This window comes from Triturus cristatus, chromosome 1_2 (genome assembly GCF_964204655.1).
Source record: "Triturus cristatus chromosome 1_2, aTriCri1.1, whole genome shotgun sequence".
Lineage (NCBI taxonomy): Eukaryota > Metazoa > Chordata > Amphibia > Caudata > Salamandridae > Triturus > Triturus cristatus.
In genome coordinates this window covers 113,062,108-113,083,942 of record NC_140580.1, presented here as the reverse complement: position 1 = coordinate 113,083,942, position 21,835 = coordinate 113,062,108, and the positions used below count along the sequence as shown (strand labels likewise).

Below are 21,835 nucleotides of genomic sequence, written 5' to 3'. Positions count from 1 at the left end.
CCGATCCAAAGACAGAGGTACAAGCTCACTCCACTATCAGAGAGAGAACTGGAAGGCCCGACTTAAGGCAGATATCTGGATGTATGTTAGGAGAACACAGAGGTGAGTTTTTAAAACAATGGCCCTTGCACTTGACATTACGTGAGAAAACGCATTATCAGTTTTTGAACTGTCGCTGACTTCGATTACCGTTTGCAACTTATCTGTACCAACACTGACCAGTTTGACAATCAGACCTGCACATTGATGTTAAAAGGCCAGACTTAACTGTTCGTACACTCATCCCCTCAAAAGACTGACAAACAGTACCATAAATATATAACCACATTGTGTTTATATCTGTATGTATATGCAACTATATACATACATATATTATAATAATCCTATAAATATAAATACATAGAAAATTTACAATCAGTCCAGTGATTTTTTCTCCAGTGTGTCCTTGTTGGTGGCCCTAGTGTAGGGCTCGAATGCTGAGGAGCTAAGGTAGCGGGCAGAGAGTTCCTGCAGGTTGCCAGCCATGGTCAAGGGGTTGGAGGTCAGGCGGCTGGCCACGGTGCCTAGAAGTGAAGGTACAGGCAGGTTGAAGATGCTGTGGCCTGCTGGTGAGGTGTGCAGTCCAGGCTGAGGTGGGCCAGCATTGGTCACCGTAGGGTGAGGTGGGGACCCTGTCCTGCCTGCGCCCGAGCTTGGGACTCGCAGGGCATTGGAACAGGGTGGAAGAAGCCCAGGTAGTCCAGGGGGTGAGAGCAAGCGCCCTTGTTCCAGCAGTCGCAATACACTGCATGTGGCAGCCGTCTCTGAAACGACAGACCGTAGCTCCGAGTCCTTGCCTTGGTCTTTCTTCTGCTTTGTCCGTCTGTTCTGGAACCAGACTTTTACCTGCCAAAGATAGAACAAACAGGATTAGCTCTGCACATCAGATCTACATTTTCCTTTTTAAAGAAAAGCCAAATTAAAGTTGAGTAAGTGATTGGGTAGAGAACACCAGTAGATTGCCGTGGTAAAATTGGAATTACCAATTTTGTAGAACATACATTTGTTGTACCAAGGTAAAGTGTGGGTTAACTAGCATTTAGATCACACAACATCTTCGGGATTCAGAGAAGGCTGCAGCACAGAAACAGTCAGTCTAGATGGGACTAATTAGCCTCACTTATGCCTTATACACATGGATTGCCACAGGACATTCTGACCACTGCTCATTTTAACCTCTATCCAGAACCTCTGAAAAGGAGAGGAGTAGGCCTAATAGGCCTAAATATTCATTAATATTCTGATAAAACTGAGCTTTACTTAAAAATAACTGCCGAATAGTATGCTAAAAACGTAAATCAAAGGTCTAGAAGCCATATTGAAATGGCCTTCTAACCACTTCTTTAAACTCAAGCCAGTCACAATAAATTCCTCCTCACCTTCCCCAACACAAAAACACACACAGGCTTGATATCCATCTGAAACTCACTTGGAGTCTCTTCCACTAGGGCCAAGAAACCATCATTTTGGGGTTTTATACAGATGATAAATCTTACTTACAATATATCATAAACAACATCGTACAACAAGCACTGGCAAAGCAAATAGTTATCACCTATGAGAGTTATTGGCTTGACAATGATTTGTAGCCATGCAACATAGCTAAAATATATTTTTTAAAGAAAGCACTATGATGCGGCCAGTGCCGCTGTTCTTTTTAAATAAATTTTGAAAAACATAATTACTGGCAGCATCATAGCAGTTTTTTCATTATTTATTCCAAAACAGCAGAGAAACAACTTTTAATTAATAAATATATGCTAAAAAACTGATGATTGCCATGCCCAAACAAGTGCTTAATTTGTGCATGTGTTTTCTGGAGCTCGGCACTGGCACATATTTAAGGCAGTCCATCACACGGTGGTGCTGTCAGTCTGGTTTTTTTTAAATAAAAGCACACGAGCAAAGTGTTTAATCATGAAATGTATGATTAAAAATAATAATACCAAGATGCTCAGCCTATTCTAACAGCTTTGGGTCACCTACTACAGTCCAAATTGTAACATTTGTAGGGCTGCAATGGACGTACAAGTCTTTGGTATTGCTATTTGGCAGCGCTGGCAGGGACTTGAAGTGACACAAGCAACAGTGGCCTTCTGAGAAATGTATCTTGGGCCCTGGCACTTATTATTTTACCAATTAAGCACTGGCACAAACCCAAATGCAAAGAATGTTGTCTATACTAATTACCTACACTTTAAAGGCCTACATGCCATGTTAATTGACTTAATCAATTAACTCAAGGTTGCCTTCTCTACTCTCACAGTGGCTATAAAAGAAACCCTCCGGCTTCACTCTAATCCCGACTACAGCATTACAAAGTTCCAATCAGAATGCTCAGATTTACAAGAGATACTCCAGAAGAATCCATTGTAAGTATGTTTGATTACGTCTGTGACTTCCATCCTTATAATGCTTTTCTTGGATTCCTTCATTATTCTTAATGTGAATCCAAACATATCCCTTATCGGGGCATTTATGCCACTTCCTGAAGCATTTTGTAAAAGGCATCAAAAGTTGTAAATATGTTCTCATCTTCATTCTTAGGTCACCCTCTACCGTTCTTTATGCTAATATAAACTTTTCACTCCATAAATTGAATGCATAATATTGAAGTACATTTGACAACTGATGCATCAAAAAATAGTCAAAAAATGTCAGACGCCCTGACAACTGAAACTATTTCCACTCTGTGGGGAATATTCTCAAGGAGCTATCGCCGAGTTATCGGCACTTTATCGCAGCCAAAGTCGCGATAAAATTACCGCCCTATTCACAAGCAGGTGCAAACAGCCAATATCACCAGATTTCCGGCGATAGCATCCTCAAAAGACATCGCCACAGATGACCCCGGCAACTATCGCTAATGAGATGCAGACTAGAAGTTCCCAAGGAAAAAGCCGCGACAACACCACACCCCAACATTCTCAACGACCAGCCACATCGGCGATAAGATCAGAAAACATGCGATATGGCACGTTAGCAGCAGGAATCTAACACCTGCTCTGACCTGGTGCAAAGTCGGAAGACAACCGGCAACAGAAAAGGGAGCCCAGACCACAGCCACACCTGAAGTCCAACAGACGCCATGGAGCCACTGATCATGCAGCTCGGAGCCCCAACAGGGCCACAACATCCACCGCCACTACACCCAGGACCGCACCCCCCTTCCCCCAGAACCCCCTCCCCGGACCACCACAGAGGCAGCGCGGACAAAGACAGCGGACCCCAAGGAAATGCACCAGCCTCACAGACCCACCACCTGACAATGTCATTGCCCACTACAGGCTCAAAAGGACAACCATCCTACACATCCTGACCATCATTGCTCACCAGGCTGACGGCACCAACACAGCAGATAACCAACATCCCACCCCAGACAAAGCTGCTGGCTGTGCTACACCTGTTGGTACCTCCCAACCAACAACCGCCAGAGTCGGAGGAGTCTCACAGCTAGCCACATCCAAGTCCCTCACACCTGTCCTGGATGCCATCATCAGCTTGGTACCCCAGTACCTACACATCCAGCACAATTCCCAGGAACAGCTGGAGACCAAGCAAGGACTATACGCCATAGCTGGCTTCCCGCACGTGTGGGGGCAATCAACAGCACACACACCCAACTTGTCTCCCCTGGTGACACAGCAAACAATTACCGCAACAGAAAGCACACGCCTCCCATCAATGTGCAGGCAACAGCCGAACACCGTGGAATCGCCACCAACGTCGTCGCCAACTACCCAGGCAGTGCGCAAGAGACCCTCATGTGTTAAATAAATTCAAAGTTGTAATTCCGACCCATGTTTAAACAGGAGTTTACTCATGCGTGGGAATATTATGAGGAACTTAGCATCCTAAGCTTTCAACAGAATCGGTGCTTTTGGAAATAGCGGACACATTAAAATCTACGACTGACAAAGGCAGGAAGGAAGTCTTGATTTTACTTGACCTGTCAGCTGCATTTGATACCATATCACATGGCATTCTCCTTTTACGGCTAAAGAATTGTGGCATCTCAAATACTGTATTGGATTGGATTAGATCCTTCCTTACCAATCGTAGGCAAGCAGTGGCCCTTGGAACGTTCCTCTCTACGGAACATCACATTACATCAGGAGTACCTCAGGGCTCCTGTCTTAGCCCACTGCTATTCAACACATACATGGCTCCTCTAATTTCCTTGATATCCTCTTTTGATATTGAAGTAACTTCATACGCGGATGACACACAATTGATCCGATCATTGGACAAAGATTCAACTAAGGCAGAACTCAATTTTAAATCGTGCCTAACAGGGGTCATCCAGTGGATGAAGCTCAACCATCTCAGATGCAATACAGATAACACTGAGATCCTACTGATAGGAAAAGAGGGCCCCTTCCAGACAAGTTTGTGGTGGCCTGAAGGCGCAACTGTACCGCCGAACACTGTAGAAGCAGCAAAAAACCTGGTAGTGCAATTTGACACCTCACTCTCTTTCCGACCGCATGTAGTAAAGGTGCAGGGACCTGTTTTAACATAATTAAGACATTCATTAAAAAAATTCTTCGACCTCATTCCCCTTTCTGCGAGGAAAACTGTTGTGGTGGCACTTATCCTATCACGGCTAGACTACTGCAATAGCCTTTAGCAGGAGCAAATAAACAAATACTAAAGAGACTACAAGTGGTACAACATGCGGCGGCTTGCCTAGTTCTAAAACTACGACGCATATCCTCTGCCTCAGCAGCTTTTAAAACCCTCCATTGGCTACCTTGCACAAGAGAATTCTCTTCAAGATACTCCTAATCACCTTTAGAGCTGCTTGAAATCGAGGCCCAGCGTATCTCTCAGCCAGATTCACCCCCTACACTATGGCCAGGACTCTTTGAGCATCGTCGGCTAGCTTCCTCAAACCCCCTTGCTTTAGGTATAAAACCAAGGGAGGAAAAACCATAGCAGCATTAGGAACCAAAGCTTAGAATCTCATGCCTACACACCTTAGGCTGATCAAAACAGAACTGCAGTTCAGGAAGGCCCTGAAGACCTGAAACTTTGCATCTTCAGATGGATTCTGCCTATCCCTCATATAGGGCTCCTGCATGTCTATCTTGACTTCTGTCCGCATTGTGCCAGGATGCTCCTTCTGAGTGAAAGCCCGCGCTTTATAAATACCTTACTCAACTTATAATCAGGCCCATGGATGTAGTACAGTGTCCAGATGTAAGAATGCAGTGCACAAGTGGGATGGAACACGAAATGATGGGTTCCCTGACTCACAAGGAGAGACAACCCCCGGCGATCCAGACCTTCAATTTATGCTGTCCTTTCTGGAGGCCATGCCACCTGAAACCAATGATCCTGCTACGGCCTTACCATGAGACTGTCCTCTCTTGCTGTGGACTGCCTGTGGGGGATACGAGGCAGCTGGATACGTTGCAGGGGGAGCATCGAGAACTACTGCTTTATCCAATACACTACCAGGGGCTACAGAATTGAAACATGAATTGTGTGCCCATTTGACTTGTGAGGGTCATTTGATTCTGAGCTGGTGCCTGATTTATGCTTTTGCCATGGCTGCTTGATGACCAACTGTGGATGGGGTTGTTCTTGGCACAGTTTGCAGAGCCATACTAGGATGGGCCCCAGGATACCAGTGGCAAACAACCTCAAACACCACGGTTAGGACTCATCTGTCCTGTGGACCCCTGAACGGGGTCTCACAATGGGCAAAGCTGCAACAACAGTATGGTTCAGTTATGAAGTGAATAGTTGGGTCTCAAAATATCCATCAACTTGCTGATAAAAAATGAAAATCTCATGAAGCAAAGATCTCTAATTGTGGTGAAGAACAGGTCTTCACCAACTAAAATAAGAGGGTTAGGCCCCCATTATGAATTTCAGATAGGGCCGGTAACAGACGCTACTAGCCCTATCGGAATAATGCATTTTCAGTTTCAACCATGAACTCCTCCTGCTGAAAGAAGCAGGTATTTCCAGATGAAATGCTGGGGAGGAATGAGAAATTATGGGAAATGGGTGCGGTATTTCTGATCTAAACGCTTCATTTTTCAGGCTTCCACTCATAACCCCTGGTAACTCCTCATCCCTGGACTTACCGGTACTTTCAGTACCAACACACTTGAATGTCCATTCTCCCTTATCAAGGTGTGATCTACAATCGAGCACAGAACAAGAACATCGATCAGTTTTGCACCTGTTCACATCCTCTTTAGGTGAGCATAGTGCAGACCATAGTTCTGACTCCATCACTGACAGTGTGATGTCTGCAGTGCATTTGCTAGTGGGGTTATCTAGGCTCTTATATGCTGGTGTATAGTATTGGCTTAGCTATAATGTAGGAAAGCACTTGCAAACACTTGAATGTTTTTATGCTTATATTACCACTTTTTAAACACTGGATGTTTTTAAAACACATTTTTTATTTCAGCATATTATTATTAAGGGTTCCACAAACATAGAACATTAAAACATAGTACAATATCTGGTGTACAAATAAGCATCTTAAATATGTGCACCAAGGTCAAAAGTAAGAACTTATTTATAATGAAGCTAAGAGACGTTGCTAGTGGCAAAGCATGAGTAACGTTTGGAGTAGGATGAGAAAAAAGCTAAAAAGAGAAGAGGACAAAGGAAAAACAGAAGAGAAATATAGAGAAATAAAGAGAAACACTCCTGGGTAGGATAATGCAAATCGAGGACAATAAATAAGGAGGTACATCCAATGTGCGGAGTTACCACACTAAACTCAGTATGTCTATGGGGTTTGATTTTTCTAAGTATAAATCCAACTTGTTCTATAATAATCTAGGAAGAGGTATTAAAGTTGTCATTCTGTATTATGAGGAATATTACCTCATATTTGATCCCACATAGACTGTTATGGTGGATGAAGTCATAAAAGACTGTGCATTTTTCCTGAACATGGCAAGTTTCTACACAAACATTTTTCTCTAAAGGTTTATACACTTTAGAAGCAACATTTCTTTTGCTGGAGATGGATTTGAGAAATTCCATACATTCATAGTCATGTATAGTAACTTGAGGCCAGATATAGGTAATCCACAAATACCGAATTCTTAATACCGAATTTTACCGATTTGGTATTAAGAAATCAGTATTTCTTATGTAGGTAATGAATCGGTAAAAAATACCGATTCCTTAATATTCCTTATTACCGAATCGGTAATACCGATTCGGTAATAAGGAATACCTACCCATTCATTCCTATGGAATTGGAGGCCCATAGGAATGAATCTAAAGCCATTCTGTATTAGCGAATCGGTAATACCGGGAGTTATTTCAAGGGTGCCAGGGTGTCCAAAGGACACCCTGTTGCACCTCTGAAATGTGCCTGTGTGCACATGTGGCGCACATACATGCCGCAAGGGCATGGATGTGTGCCACATGGCACTTAAAAAAAAATTCAAAAGTGAATTTTTAAAGGAATTCGTTAATTACCACCAACTTCAAGTTGGTGGTAATTAACGAATTCTTAAAGCACATAAGCACTCTTTTATGTGCTTTCTACATTGCATTTACCGAATCGGTAAATACCGATTCGGTAAATACAGATTCAGTAAATACCGAATCATCACCTACATTAGGAATGGCTAAATACCGGTCGGTAACCCTGAAAATTACCGAATTTCGGGGTTACTGACCAGTATTTAGCCACCTACATCTGGCCCTTGGTTCCTAACTGCAGCTATAATGTTTCAGAAAGTTATAAAACTATGAGAGTTGAATCTTTAATTTCTTAAAGATCATGGTGAAGGAGAGAGGGGACTTGGAGGAACCCAAGTCTTTGATGACTGCAATGCTAGAATTTGCTCACATTTTTCAGAAGTCAGGTTTAGGGTTTATTTTAATATGCGGCTTGTCCCAGCTAGAAGTAACATCCGATTTTTGCAGTTTATTTTAGAAACATTTGTCAAGTGATTTTATTGCTAATATGGTATCTTTTAGGATCAAATAGGAGTGAAGTAATTTAGGTGTTTTAGAGGTGGTTTATCAAGGATAGCGATTTAACTAGGTTTGCTTCAATGTCAACCCATGAGGGACGGGAAGTAAGCTTTGGGTTTAACCAATGGAAAGCTTGCCTGGCAAGGAATGCCGTTTGATAGTTGATAAAGTTAGGAATCTCCAGACCAACTTTGAATATATATGTTTTAAGTTTACAAAATGAATTTTGTGCTTATTCGCCCTTCTAAATGAAGTTGGATACCAAGTTACCAATATTTATGTGGAGGTTTTACGGTAGTCCTAGCGGAGGCATTCCAAGAATAAGAAATAGAGTTAATATGGGGAGCCACCATCATTTAAATTGTCTATATGCATCCCCATCAAGTGATGTATTTTGGTGACCAGGCTTCTAGCCTATTTTTACTTTGGCTAGAAAAGATCAGGTTCAGTAGGGGATCTCGTTTCTTCCAGGTCTCTTTTAAATTCAGTTCCCAGATATTTTAAACAGGAGTGTTGATATTTTAGATTAGAAGCTTGGGCTATACGAGACTGGACAGTTTTATTAACAAGTCTGAGTTTGTGGCTCTATATATGCTGAATGCAGGCAACACATATGAATTCTTACACATACATACAGCAGCACACAGTTCCATACCGAACGATACCATAACCAAAAGGTGTTCCAGAACTCTCCATGTATACAAATCATCACCGTAAGCGTTCCTGGGCTTTTTCTTTACAAGTCTTTGCTATCAGCTGTGTAGGACATATTTTGGTGGCCCATGTGGCTTGGGTCCCATCAATACCTCATCTAAGGGGGCTCAATAAACCTTTTCTGATCTGTGGGGGTTGTCTCCCTAAATCGCCTATCATGAGCGAAAGACAAAAGGAACCTCTTTTATCTCAGTCACTGTAACATGGAAAGTTATTAAATGGTTAATTTAGCATGTCTTAGATCTCCAGTAGGGACAACTTTATGGTTGCAATTCAAACCTATTTTTGGTACTTATCAGACTTTTGGCACCAAAGTATTATCACTCTAGGCAAACATGGTTAAAATGATTTTTTTTATTCAAGGAAAACAGCTATTTTCGAAATATACCAATAAAGCATACTTCTAATTTGCTTTTAAAATGCTGTCAGTGTGTGCCACTCGAAAGCTCAATTACTGTTATGAAGGAAGCCACTGCGAGGGAGTTATGAGTAATCTTATTTGATTAAAGAATCCTGTTCAGTAGGCAACCACCCATGGAATTACACCTTCTCTCTCTCGCGTCTCCTGCTACGCAACCGTTAAGGAATCAAAGAAAAGATTCCAAATTCCAATAAAGCTCAAAGACACACAGAGGCACGAGCGTTAAACATGGATATAACACATCTCACCTAATGAGTTCAACCAAACAAGAATGAAATAATAATAATAGTAAAAATGATAAACTTAGAAATATAATATATACACTTGCCAATACAACACCGTATTATAGTTACCAATATGTATATATGAGTCTACATGTAAATATGCACACTGAAAATATATATTCAACCCATAATGCAATCTGTGAACTTCACAGGAACCCTGGGTTCAAGTTTCCCACATTTGTCTCAAGCAGGAACCCCACTCACCCCACTCTTGGAGTCTCAATGCACCCTCCAAGGAGTATGATACATTTCTTTCTCAGGATAATGTACAGGAACCTTACCCCACATGAGCAACATTCCACATTTGTTCATTTTTCAATCTCACCGCACTTCCATCTGTATTCACTTCATTCACTCGACACGGTGCACCACACTTCGCTTTGCCCTTCATCATTTTGGCACTAGGTAACCTGATACAAACCCAATACACTTTTTTAAAGGGTATTGGCTTAGTTTTCTTGTATGCATCATATATGAATTTACCTCTAAGTTGACTTTGTTCAATGTTGGTACTCATGTCCCCAATGTGTTGCTTTTTGTTAAAAGTAGATTCGATTTTAGACAGCTTATTTAAGGTTTAAGAAAATTTCGAGAAGATCTTCCCCTGAGTGCTTGAAAAGGTAAAACACCTGTTACACAATGGGGAGTGTTGCAATAAGACCATAACATGGCACGTACTGCTTCTACTACATCCATCCCTTCAATGAGTGCACCTCTCACACATGAATTCACCAGTCTATTAGCTCTCTTGACCTGGCCAATCATTTGGGGATTGTACGGACTACATCTTTTATGCTTGATACCAGCATCTCTTCAAAACTCCAACATGTCATCTGACACAAACTGTACCCCATTATCCAATATTACTTCAAAAGGAAAGCGTTCTCCTGAAAATACATCTGTCAAGAAAGTGATGATTGCTTTAGTGTTGACATTGCTCACAATTTTTACCTCCATCCATTTGGAAAAAAGGTCAATCAATACTATGGCAAAACGTTGGCTATAAAGCAGCGTTCTGAAAGGACCAAGAAAATCCATACTCACTCTAGTCCAAACCTTCTTCGCACTACCAACTTCTACCATAGGAGGTGTCACACTCTAAAGGTTTTTATCATTCATTTCCAATGAAATATTTCACATCCCTGTCCATGATCAGCCACCACTATTTTTCTCTTAACCTTTTCTAAGTGAGGGACATTCCCAAATGGCCCACATGATTTATCTGGAACAGTTTACTTATGATATTACATTGTAGAATCAATTTGTACTTTCGAGAACAAAAGACCCGGTTCCAGAGATAACTCTGACTGTAACTTACTAAATGGCTGCAATGATACAGAGAAGTTTTTTCTTTAGGCCACCCTTTTGTCATGTGCTTCACAACGTTTTTCAAAATTATGTCCTGATCCAACCCCTTACTCCACACCTCTTTAGTAACACACATGATCTTACCCCACACAATGCTTGCCAACAAAACAATCTTCATCCAGTTGATCACTCATTCCCAGCTCTAAGTCAGCATCCTAGCATGGTAAATGAGATGAGCAGTCAGCTTTGATATTCCTGCCACCCGGAATATATTGTACATCAAAGTGATACTCCAACAATTTCACACTCAACCTTATCTACCTAGCTGTGGCCTTGGTGGAATGAACATTGGAACCACTGATAATTGACAGCAATGGCTTGTATTCAGTTTGTAAAAGAAATTTGGTTCCCCACGCAAAAGCTTGAAATGTTTCAACAGCCCACACACGAGCCCGCATTACCCTTTCAATGACTGAATAGAAAGCTCCAGCGGCTTCAACGTACGTGAAGCAAAAGCAATTATGCATTCAGAGCTATCTTTCCCTTGAGATAGAACAGCACCAAGGCTCACAGTGCGTGCATCTACAGTACTATATAAGGATTTTCCTGGGATGTATGGCGACAACAAAGGAGCATTTAGCAATCCCTTTTTATCGTCACAATAGAATCTTATTGTGAATCCCTCCCACGTGAATTTATCATTCTTTTTCAACAAATTGATCTATGGCTCCGCTTTGGTAGCAAAATTTTGAATAAATTTCACACATGCCAAGAAATGCCAAAAGTTCCACAACAAGAGAGAGAAGCACACTATCCCAAGTGTACAAGAACAAAGATCATTTTAGTGAGGCTAACATCCCAGCTTTCTCCAAGAAATACACCACGAAGTCTCCATTTGTGGGGCATTTCTTGGAGAAAGTTGAGTCTACATGCAGGAAATATACGTGGTGACTTGATATTAGATGGTTTACTTTCCTTTCCTAAACCTTCTGAACCTTTGGAGTTCATTAATTATACTACACGGAATACACGTTAAAGTGATTTGGAAATAACTCTGCACTAAATATCATGCTATGGGCTATCTACTTGCCTCTACATTTTTTGCCCTGAAGAAGTCCCTATGTTTTTGGGATGAAATGCGTTAGCAGCATCCTTGTCCTCTGTTTTAATCACAAGCAAAGAAATAAAGAATGAATACGCCAAATAGATGCTTTGTGATGTTTTGATACCAATGGTTAAAAAAATGTATAACTCTGGTTTTCAACTCTCTTTGGGATAATAGGCCCTATAAAATGTATTTGTTCTAGTAAACCTGTATTACAGTGCTTATCCCTCTTGTTGTGGAATCTGTAACCACTAGGGTTTCTGGACGTTTAATCCTGGGAGTAAGCCCCTACTTTTATGGGAACTGTTTTGAATGGTGTAATAGTGTTTCACAACCGATCTGGTGGTGTCCTTGTAAAATGTTCAAAGTTGTTCTCGATCAATTGGTGTAGGAATTTTCTCCGTAGCTTTCAGTAGCCCAGGGCGTGGTGACATTTCATCTCAGACACTAGCTATATGGCCAAGGTATTCAACTTTGCTTAAACCAAACTCACATTTATCCTGTCCTAATCTCAATCCCATAGCTCCGAGTACAGACAGAACAGCATTACGTTTTGAAACATGTTCAGTGTTATTTTCACCATATACAAAAATGTTGTCCTAAAATAACATGACTGCTTTCAAATCTTTTTGAACATCTCCAATTAGCGAGGCCAAAGGCCATTCTGCAAAATTGAAATACCTCTGATGGTGTCACAAAAGCACTAGCAGTGAGATGTCTAGACTCCTCTGCCAGTACCACCTGTTGATAGGCTGACTTCCTGCCTAGCTTTGTTCCCGCCAAATTAGTGATTATCTCTTCAATATGGGGTAACTGATGTCCATCCACCAATATGGCCTTATTAAGACTCCTAAGATCATACACATTCTTAAATCATCATTCTTTTTGCGGTACACCACAATGGGAGATAATCATAAAGATGACTCGACCAGTTCTATGACATCATCAATACACAATTGAGAAACAAGAGTATCTGGTTTATTTCTAATACTCAACTGAACACATCTAAGTGTATGACTCACTGGTACGCTTCTATCTTTTACTTTGATAACATGCTCCAATTCACTCAGTGTACCAAATTTTTCCTCAATAATTTTTCTGTTCTCTGAAAGCACTATATCTAATTTATTACTGGTAACATGTGCTTCAACCTTTTCCACTGTTAGAATCTGGTTTGCTCTGCCAGGTCTCAAAACAATTCCTAAACACCCCTAGTGATGCCAGTCCGAAATACCAGGACCATGGTAAGAAACTTATACTCTGTCTTTAACTTCTTGTCCTTTGAATTATATGACTGAGTTGAAAAACCCTTCCAAATCAGTTCTCTCACCATTGTTAATATCTGGTAATTCTAGCTTCTACTTAAAATCTCTGCTAAAAATAAGTATTTTTGGATTAATTGTTATTTTTTAACCAGAATCTGTCAATAATGGTTTAATAGTGTCATTATAGAGAAAATCATCTATAGGATCTTTGGTCTTCGGAACATCATTCTCATGCACTCTCACCCACAGCAGCATATTACCCATGCTTTGAGCGAATCCATGTTCCCCATCCACTATATTCACACTATTCTTCCATGATCGAGAGTGACACACTCTAGCAAAATGACCGAGAGTGCCACACTTAAGACATTCTTTGCCCAATGCAGGGCATTGCTCAAATGATGCTGCATGAAATTTAGATCCACAATGAAAACATGCTTTTCCCCCCACTTTGGTTCTTACTTTAGTCAACAACTTTGTTGAACCCAGGTTTGTTAGGCTTAACTAACAACACAGTTTCTTCTGCATCCTTTTTAAATTCCTTGTCAGATTTTTTTTATACCTGCTTTCTGTTGGCAATGTCAACTACTTCATCTAGCAACGAGTTCTTGCATGTTAGTAGTCTTTCCTGGATCTTTGTATTATAACACCTGGTTACTAGATGATCCTTGAAGAGCTAGTCAGTGAATGTACCAAATTCACATTTGGCTGCCATAACCTGTAAGAAAGCTACACAAGCAACAGTTGATTCTACCGCTGATTGTTCTCTGTAGAAAATGTACATCTCCTGACAATTAAGTTGGGGGGTTCAGAGAATTTTTTTCCAGTTTCATCACTGCCAACTCAAACTCATATTCGTCCATCTCATCCTCCGTTAATGGATCAGGCAAATGTGCTAGTATATCTTGACCTTCTTTATCCAGTGAATGTTCCAGAAGCCAACGCTTCTTTTCTGGTTTGAATTTAAATCCCCTCAACTCAAAATTGCTTTATTCGGTCATTACGACCATAAAAGTGCAAGTGCAGCAATACAGAATTTCATTAATACCAATATAACAGGGATACAATGTATGAGCAGATTTGACAATCATTATAAAAACATCATCTTATATTGGCAATTAAAACAGTATCTTGCTTATACAAGGAGAGGCACAGAGGTAAAACAGTCTATACATTGTTGCAATAAAAACGCTTAAATGAATATATGAAGGTGCAGAAGCCAGTAATGCAAGAATGCAATAGAACAAGCATGTCAACAGTTTGTTCAGAACTTAGCAGCATATTTATCTATAAAATGTTCCATCTTCCTGAGGAAACTAAAAATGATTAGGACAAAAGATTTTAAAAATATATAATATGTTTTAGAGCACGTCGAAAGGACCAAATGCATTTCCAAGAAGTATATTTTATGGCTTATTTAGTACGTGGCGCCTGATGAGCCACATTTTCCCTAAGAATTTTGCCACTGCACAAACCATCAGGGGCCTGGAATCTGTTTTTAGAATTTAAATCCATCAATTGCTCCTAAAAATGCATTAAAGGTTGTAAACCTTTCTTTCCAGGCTACTGATGATTCTCCTGGAGTTTTTAAGAACGATGGTGGAGGGTTAATAGCTTGCATTTTACACAGAAAGCTCTTGATGCAGAATAAAATAAACATTTAAAATATGAATATAGTCTGATAAAATTAGGATCACTCTTAAAATATTATACTTTGCAACCTAGCAAACAAATAAATTGTAGTGTTCAGTGTGATTTGCCTGACTTTAGCAACAAGACAAAACAGGCAATAACAGGGCCACCAAATTTGTAGCTTTAGTGACTGACTTTGTAAATACGAGGCCATTCAGCCAGTTCAGACATATAAAATGGCCCCCGCGGATGCAGATAATAAATGTCTGAATAATGACACACCAGGCAATTAGAAGCACTTGTGCTAGATTCGCCTGACTAATATTGTGAATACTTGTGCTGGACTTGAATTCTGGCAAACTGAAATGTCCACTGTGTATTATGCCATGAAAATGTGCCTGACCAAGTATTGTAATGTATGGCACTTTGACTGCATTCAAAATGGCCACCAGACATGAGCGCAGTACACGCATATGTCGATCCCCCTAAATACTTCGATGTATTACGAATCGCCAATCGTGGTTGCCTACCTAAATCCAACAGTGTTGCACCATTAATTTGAGATGTCGGGGACAATTTTCAATGCCGGAGCAAGCTCAGAATCATACAGTGCGTGTCAAAATGGAGGCTGAGAGCAGCACTCACTTCACCGCTGCATAAAGTTTGTACCCAGTCGTCAACAGTGTTATAAAGGAAGACCCTGTGAGGTAATGATGAGGAGGAGTTGGCCTAACGGCTAGGGCGCTTGATCTCGGACCTGGGGGTCGAGTCTCGGTAATGACGCTGAACATCCTGTAATTCTGGGCAAATCACTTAATCTCCCTGTGCCTAACAAAAAAATTAATGTGTGTCCTCATGTAACGTAACTGGTGCTATGTAAAGAGCTCTGATACCTGATTGGATTCGGGTCAAGTTCGCGCTATATAAAACTCTGCAAAACAAAAAAATCCTGTTCAGAAAGCAACTACTCACGTCATTACACTTCTCTCTCGATTCCCCTGCTCCTCGACCATTAAGAAATCAAAGATAAGATTCCAAATTCGAATATGGCTTAAAGAGACACACAAGCATGAGTGCGAGAGCGTGGCTATAACAGTTACCCATTAATATGTAGAAACCCTTATGTGTGGGTTTCTGTAGGTAACTCTACTTTAAGAGTTATTTTCATATTTATGTCTAATGACATCTAGTTACTTTGGGGCACATGCATCAAAGCTTTTTGTGATCGCAAACGGTGCGATTCGCAAAAATCGTCCGTTTGCAATCGCAAAATGGGCTTTTGCGATGCATGAAACTATTTGGCATGCTCAATTTCGGTAATCGCACTTTTTTGCAATTTCCCAAATTGCGATTGCATTTAAGGAATTGCAATTTGCGATTCCTTAAATGCAATGCAAGAAGCACTGTTAAATAGCGATTAAGGACTCGCAAAAGCATGTCTTGATGCATGTGTCCCTTTATTCTTTTTGTATAGCACTTACATAGTCAGGATACCACTTCAGAGCACCAGTAAAAAGAGAACATGATCATTAATTTCTGAGATCCCTAGATGGAAAACTACACTTATGCTCCATGGCACACTTCATTTAATGTATCACAGATCCAGACAATTGATAGGATGCATCAGTAGAGATATTAATTTCATAAGATCCATAAAATAAAAGAGTGCATAGCTTACAAAAAACTTTAATTTTATGAGATTAGATTCATGTATAACAGAGTGCATACCTTGCTAAAGTTAATTTTGCATTTCTTAATGTCTGTTTTATTTCATGCATGTATGACTAAATATTTATAAACATATTCCTTTTACAGAAAGGAATGTGTTATTTTTATGCAAGGCACATGGTATTCTTTATATATATTTTCATGCAAAAATGTGTAACAATGTGTGTATGTCCGCTGTGATTGGAAACTTGATCCATTACTATTAAAGTTACCACTTGCTGTGACAAAGGGTATATTATGCTAAATAGCTTCCCAGCCATTTTCAGGGCTTGTTCTCTGCCCTAAAACATGGGCAGCTTGGAAGTCCAATTCTTGTTGATCAGTGTAAAAGTAAATTAATTAATGAGTGATCTAAGCAGGATCTATGAGTGGGGGGAGTTTGGTAATTACCATAGGCCACTGAGGCGCTTCTAATGAACAGCAGTGACAGGTCTGTGTTCTTTTTTACATAGGCATAGCTGATGCAGGCAGTGTTGGCCAGCCCAGACACATCAGTCGGCTTCACTTTTATAGGAACAATGCAAGGCGTTTCTGTTAAAGATACTAAGAAATGTGCACTACTGGTTTTCCAAAGGCCTCTGGGAAACAAATAATCACTATAATTTTGCTTTAGTCAAACATTTGCAAGAAATACAAATGAGGATTGACTTCATCAAGTAGAGGATTGATTTTCAGCTAACTGCTCTCTCCATTCAGGGACTTGTAATTTTGGTTTTCCTGTATTAGTGTTGAACTGCAAGTCCCAGTATGTGAAGCACCTCACACGAAACAGGGCCATGTTTGTGGTACTGCTGATTGGATTCTTCCAATACTTGTCAGATCTGACAATCTCATGCCTGGGCCACCAATTGGCAACGTCATGTGTGACAGCCTTCGCCAGAACAAGCTTCACAAACAGGAACATGCTGCATTCATAGACTTCTTGTTTTGCTTTTGAGGCTGCCACTATGGGATGCAAAGTTCCAACATTCAAACTGCTGTTATGCCATGTTGCCCCATATCTTGGCTTCTTAAATGTGTACCATCAGATACTGCAAAGTGACATCAAGGCAACATTAATAAATAGAGTTCTTCGAGGTCTGTGACAATATGATTTTCAGAATAGTTTGTGCTTAAAGAGATGCAGCAGAGTCTGGAATCTTGATGTGAGGCTGTGCAGTGTATCCCCCAACAAGCAGAGAGTTATAGGATGGTAATATGAAGAGATAGTGGAGGCAGGCATAGAACGCAAGATAGGCACAGCTGCCACTGTCACCAAATCACATTTAACACCATCGACCAGTGTTGTCTTTTTATCCAAAAGCATTTTGCATTCTGGTTCTAAGAGTTTTGCTTCTCTTTATATGGACAGACCTACAGGGTCACATCATAACCTGTTGCAGGCCACACATATCCCAGCACATGTGGCATTTGATTACTTTTCTGTTGTGGAAATGTAAGGCGATGAAAGATTCATCCCTAGTTGCAAAGTAGCAATTGATCACTTGGCAAGTTTCTGTTTCAATTAAATCAAATGTATTTTAACTCACACAAAGAGATTTGACGTGGCTAGAGAATAAGGATACCTCAGACAACAATTTAGCCACTAGACCACATATCCTCCCTCCACTATGCTCTTCATAGTACTTCTCTCCCTTTCGCAGTGGCCTACACTTGATCAGTGGAAATAATGAGGTGTTTCCTGCCACACTCCGCCGTCTTTCTTTTCTGCCTCTCACTTTCTCACAACACTTTCCATCCCATATCTGCATCTCCTAGCAGGAAGGATCACTGGAATCAGGCTGGCTAGGGCCCCCACCCTACAATCTCAGTGATCCTACAGTGGAAATTTGGGTTCCACCATCATGGCATCAAATCTGTTGAAACCAATGGTGGCTGCCACAAAGAAAGGGTGGTGAGGCGGCTGGAGGTAACGCGGGAGGGGTCGCGCGGGGTTAGAAATGCTCTTTTTTTTATGTACCTTTAGATGTTGGCCGCCTGCAGAGCAGCGTGGGGATTGGCCTGGGTGGGCTAAAAAGACGCTCTGCTCAGGCCAGGAAGTCTGTGGGATTTCTCCAACACAGCGGCTCAAAGCAGCCGGCCTGGAGAAAACCTAAGTGAGCATGTGTGTTTTGGTCGGCCTGAGACAGCCGGCCAAACACACATGAGCACTTAGGGAGAGCACGTCGAACTCTTTCTCCCCCTGCCAATCTTCCGCCCGCCCCTCCCTACAGTGCTGGCTCACAGCCTGCAAATGCAAAATAAAACGATGCAAGAACATTGTTTTATTTTTCATTTGCTGGCTCTGAGCCAGGCAGTGGGGCGACGCTCCTCCGCCATTGCGGAGGAGCCACCGGGGGTTGAAACAGGTCGAAATGCTTACACTGAAAGGTAGATAAAGCAAGCACATGCAAAGCTGTTAGTTGCCAATCATCGGAGCTGTTCCTTTGCATATATATAACTTTGGTCTGGAAAAAGTTGTAATTTATTTATGGATACTCAGGTTGAAACATAGGAAAGAAGGACCTGCATGGGGTAGGTGTCTTGGTTACAATGCAGGCTCATAGTCTGGAACACATTAGATTAATAGGAGTTCTGAGGGGTGTGCCAGAGGAATGGCCACGGAAATCTAATGCAAATCACTTGTATGACTAAAAAATCAAAAATATGCAGGTACTTACAAGGTTTTGCATAACATTTCTCTCGTATGACTACACATTTAACTTACACCTGATTGAACCAAGTATAGAGAGGTGGAAAGTAAAGAAAAATGAACCACAGTGTCCAACATTCATAAGGTTAGTCAAAGTAAGTGAGAAATGGGCAGAAAAAGTATGTAGAGCAACAAAAAAAATTAGTGTAATGTATGACTTGAATTTCATAATTCACTGAAACGTGAACTTGTGAAATCAGAATCGGACTGGTCTATATGGCTATCAGGTGATGCTCAACTAGCTGGTCTGAAAGGTCAGTGGATGGGCATCATTTTTGGCTATTTGTGGGCCTCTTTTATGGTCTGCTGGTTTTACTGTTGAATTCCTTGATATCAAACATTGCTTGCAGCCAGCTCAAATTCATGCAGTCTTCCATACCTTGCTAAACACTTAGAAAGCGAGTCTTTACAAGTTCATACCTGTCCCAATTTGAAGTTTGCAAACATCAGCCACATTTATTTTTAGGTATCTAACTCACTAACGGGGGAAACTTTTCTTTTGGTACAGGAGCCTTTTTTCTGTCCAAGTCAGACCCTATGCATAACGTACAGAGTTTTAAAACTGTCAAATAATTCGAATGCATGTGAACTCACATATATGTTTCCGCATTCATACTTCATACAATCTTAGGATGGAAACATATGCAACCTCAGAAATCTGACATAAACAATGACCAATGCATGAGTGTAAACTAGGCTTGTCGTAGTTTGTACCAGGTCATCCTTATCTTTGTGGCTTGCCTTCTAGTTTCTATTACCACTGCTCTCTCGGTCTCACCTACAGACAGCTTCAGCTGCATGGAGGTGAAAGCCCATTGTGGACCTTTGCAGCAACTTACGATGGGCATCGAGCACACCCATTACATACCATTGCCTGGCTTTATTGCCTCTCATTTGCTTGCTTCTCATTCAATGGCTTGCATTCTCTTGTGTTTGGCCCTCCCAGTGCTTAATTAGTTCACGAAAAAGTGCTGCTGCCAAAGTCTTTCTGCTGGTGCTGCTCAAGGTCTGGGTTGCTGAATACCAAATCTGTCATCTTAATTCCATCTCATGCCTCTTTTATCCTCCGTCAGACACACTGTGCCCTTTTATCTCACTATTTCAAGTTCATGTTCACTCTTGCTTTCTCTCCTTGTCACTGTTTTTCTGTCTTCCTCTTTCACCATCCTTTCCCTTTAATGACTTTCTCCCTCGTGTTCTGGGTCAATATATGATAATGGAAAATAAGTCCTGGTCCTCATCAATGGTTGTCGGTGGGCCCCGGCTGCATCCACCACACTGGTCCCTATCTTAAAGCATAGCCTCTCTATCATCCTTTTGATTGGCTGACTTGATAGTGAACAAATTCTCCATCAAAATGATGTCTGGGTGTTGACAATAACTGACCAAAAACAGATACAGGAAGCGCATTTAGGAGGGTCAGTTTTAAAGGAAGATCCGAAGAGGAGTTCAAGAGTTCATCTCATGCTTACAGTTTTCAGCTGTGATCTTAATGCATTGTTATTCTACCACTACAGGAACTCTTTTGATCCAGGAAGTAATATCGACACGCTGCAGGAAAATGTTTATGGGACATTCAAATCTTCCCATTTCACATCACTGAGCAAAGCAGATGTCAGACCAATTATAAATATGAAGCCAGAAGAGCTAAAAGCCACCAATATTTCACGTGTAATTAAAAAAAACAAAAAAAACACAATAAGAAATATGGTGAGAGGAATAACAAGTAGCATGCCTCCTGTCCTCAACCCAGGGAGGAGGTCCTCCCAAGTCCCCATTCACCATACAAAATCAAATGTATTTTATTTGTTTTATGCAATTTGACATGTGATAGCACACTGAGTTTGTGCTATCCATTATTTATTTACTTTAAAAGTCGGAATCATACGATCTTATTGATCAGCAAGTTTTTATAAAATGTTACTATTTTTCCTTAACTTCTTATCAGTGAAAAAGTACTCATTTGTTTTATTTTTTCCAGTTCCTATAAATGTGCTCAGTTTTTAAGCACTATATTCCTGACCTTATATTAACACAGTTCACCTAGGTAATGTAAAAGGGGCTTTCTGGAAAGCATGTGTGCAGTTGGTCACTCCATCAGGTTGAGAGGACAAGGAGTTAGCTCTGAACCAGGCATCGGTTTTCTAGTTAATAGTATATAGTAGTAGTTCAGTGGGTTCATGTAGCAACTGCGCAGATTACACAATATGTCAAACTGGGGGGAAAAACAAACAGCCTAGATGAAAGTCAAATGCATTTACAAAGAATAGCTTCCCAAAGCGTTGTGCATTGCAATGCAGCATAACATAATTTAATACAACCTAACAAGTATATTGATGTCCCCAGGTGAAAAGGTTAAAGAAACACACCAGTCAAGAATGGTGATCCCTGGCCTAAAATACACTGCTTTATGGGTTTGCATTGGTTGGATTTTAATATAGAATGTGATATTTTAAAGAGCAATAATAAATTATTAAGATGTATACTTGTGCATCACACAAAAGTAAAATAAACTCTTCTTGCTTTATTTATCCTATTTAAAACTATTGTTCCCATCATATTCCAGCATTAAGATGCCTGAGGGGGTTCCTTTTGATATTTTTGTAATATTTATAAATGGAAATAGAAAATGGTTGTTTGCATTTCAGTGTGAAAAGTCACTTTTCACATGACTCCTCCTTT

At 40.7% G+C, this 21,835-nt stretch overlaps 1 protein-coding gene across 1 annotated transcript in view; it reads right to left on the bottom strand.

Moving 5' to 3' along the window:
* Nucleotides 1–313: 313 nt before the first annotated feature.
* The window catches only part of VAX1 (ventral anterior homeobox 1), a 90,756-nt gene continuing 69,234 nt past the window's right edge, over nucleotides 314–21,835 (bottom strand). Inside the window, exon 3 of the mRNA XM_085603130.1 lies at nucleotides 314–885. Within this exon, the coding sequence (XP_085459256.1) occupies nucleotides 415–885 (471 nt within the window). The 3' untranslated portion in view covers nucleotides 314–414. The remainder of the gene's footprint in view (nucleotides 886–21,835) is intronic.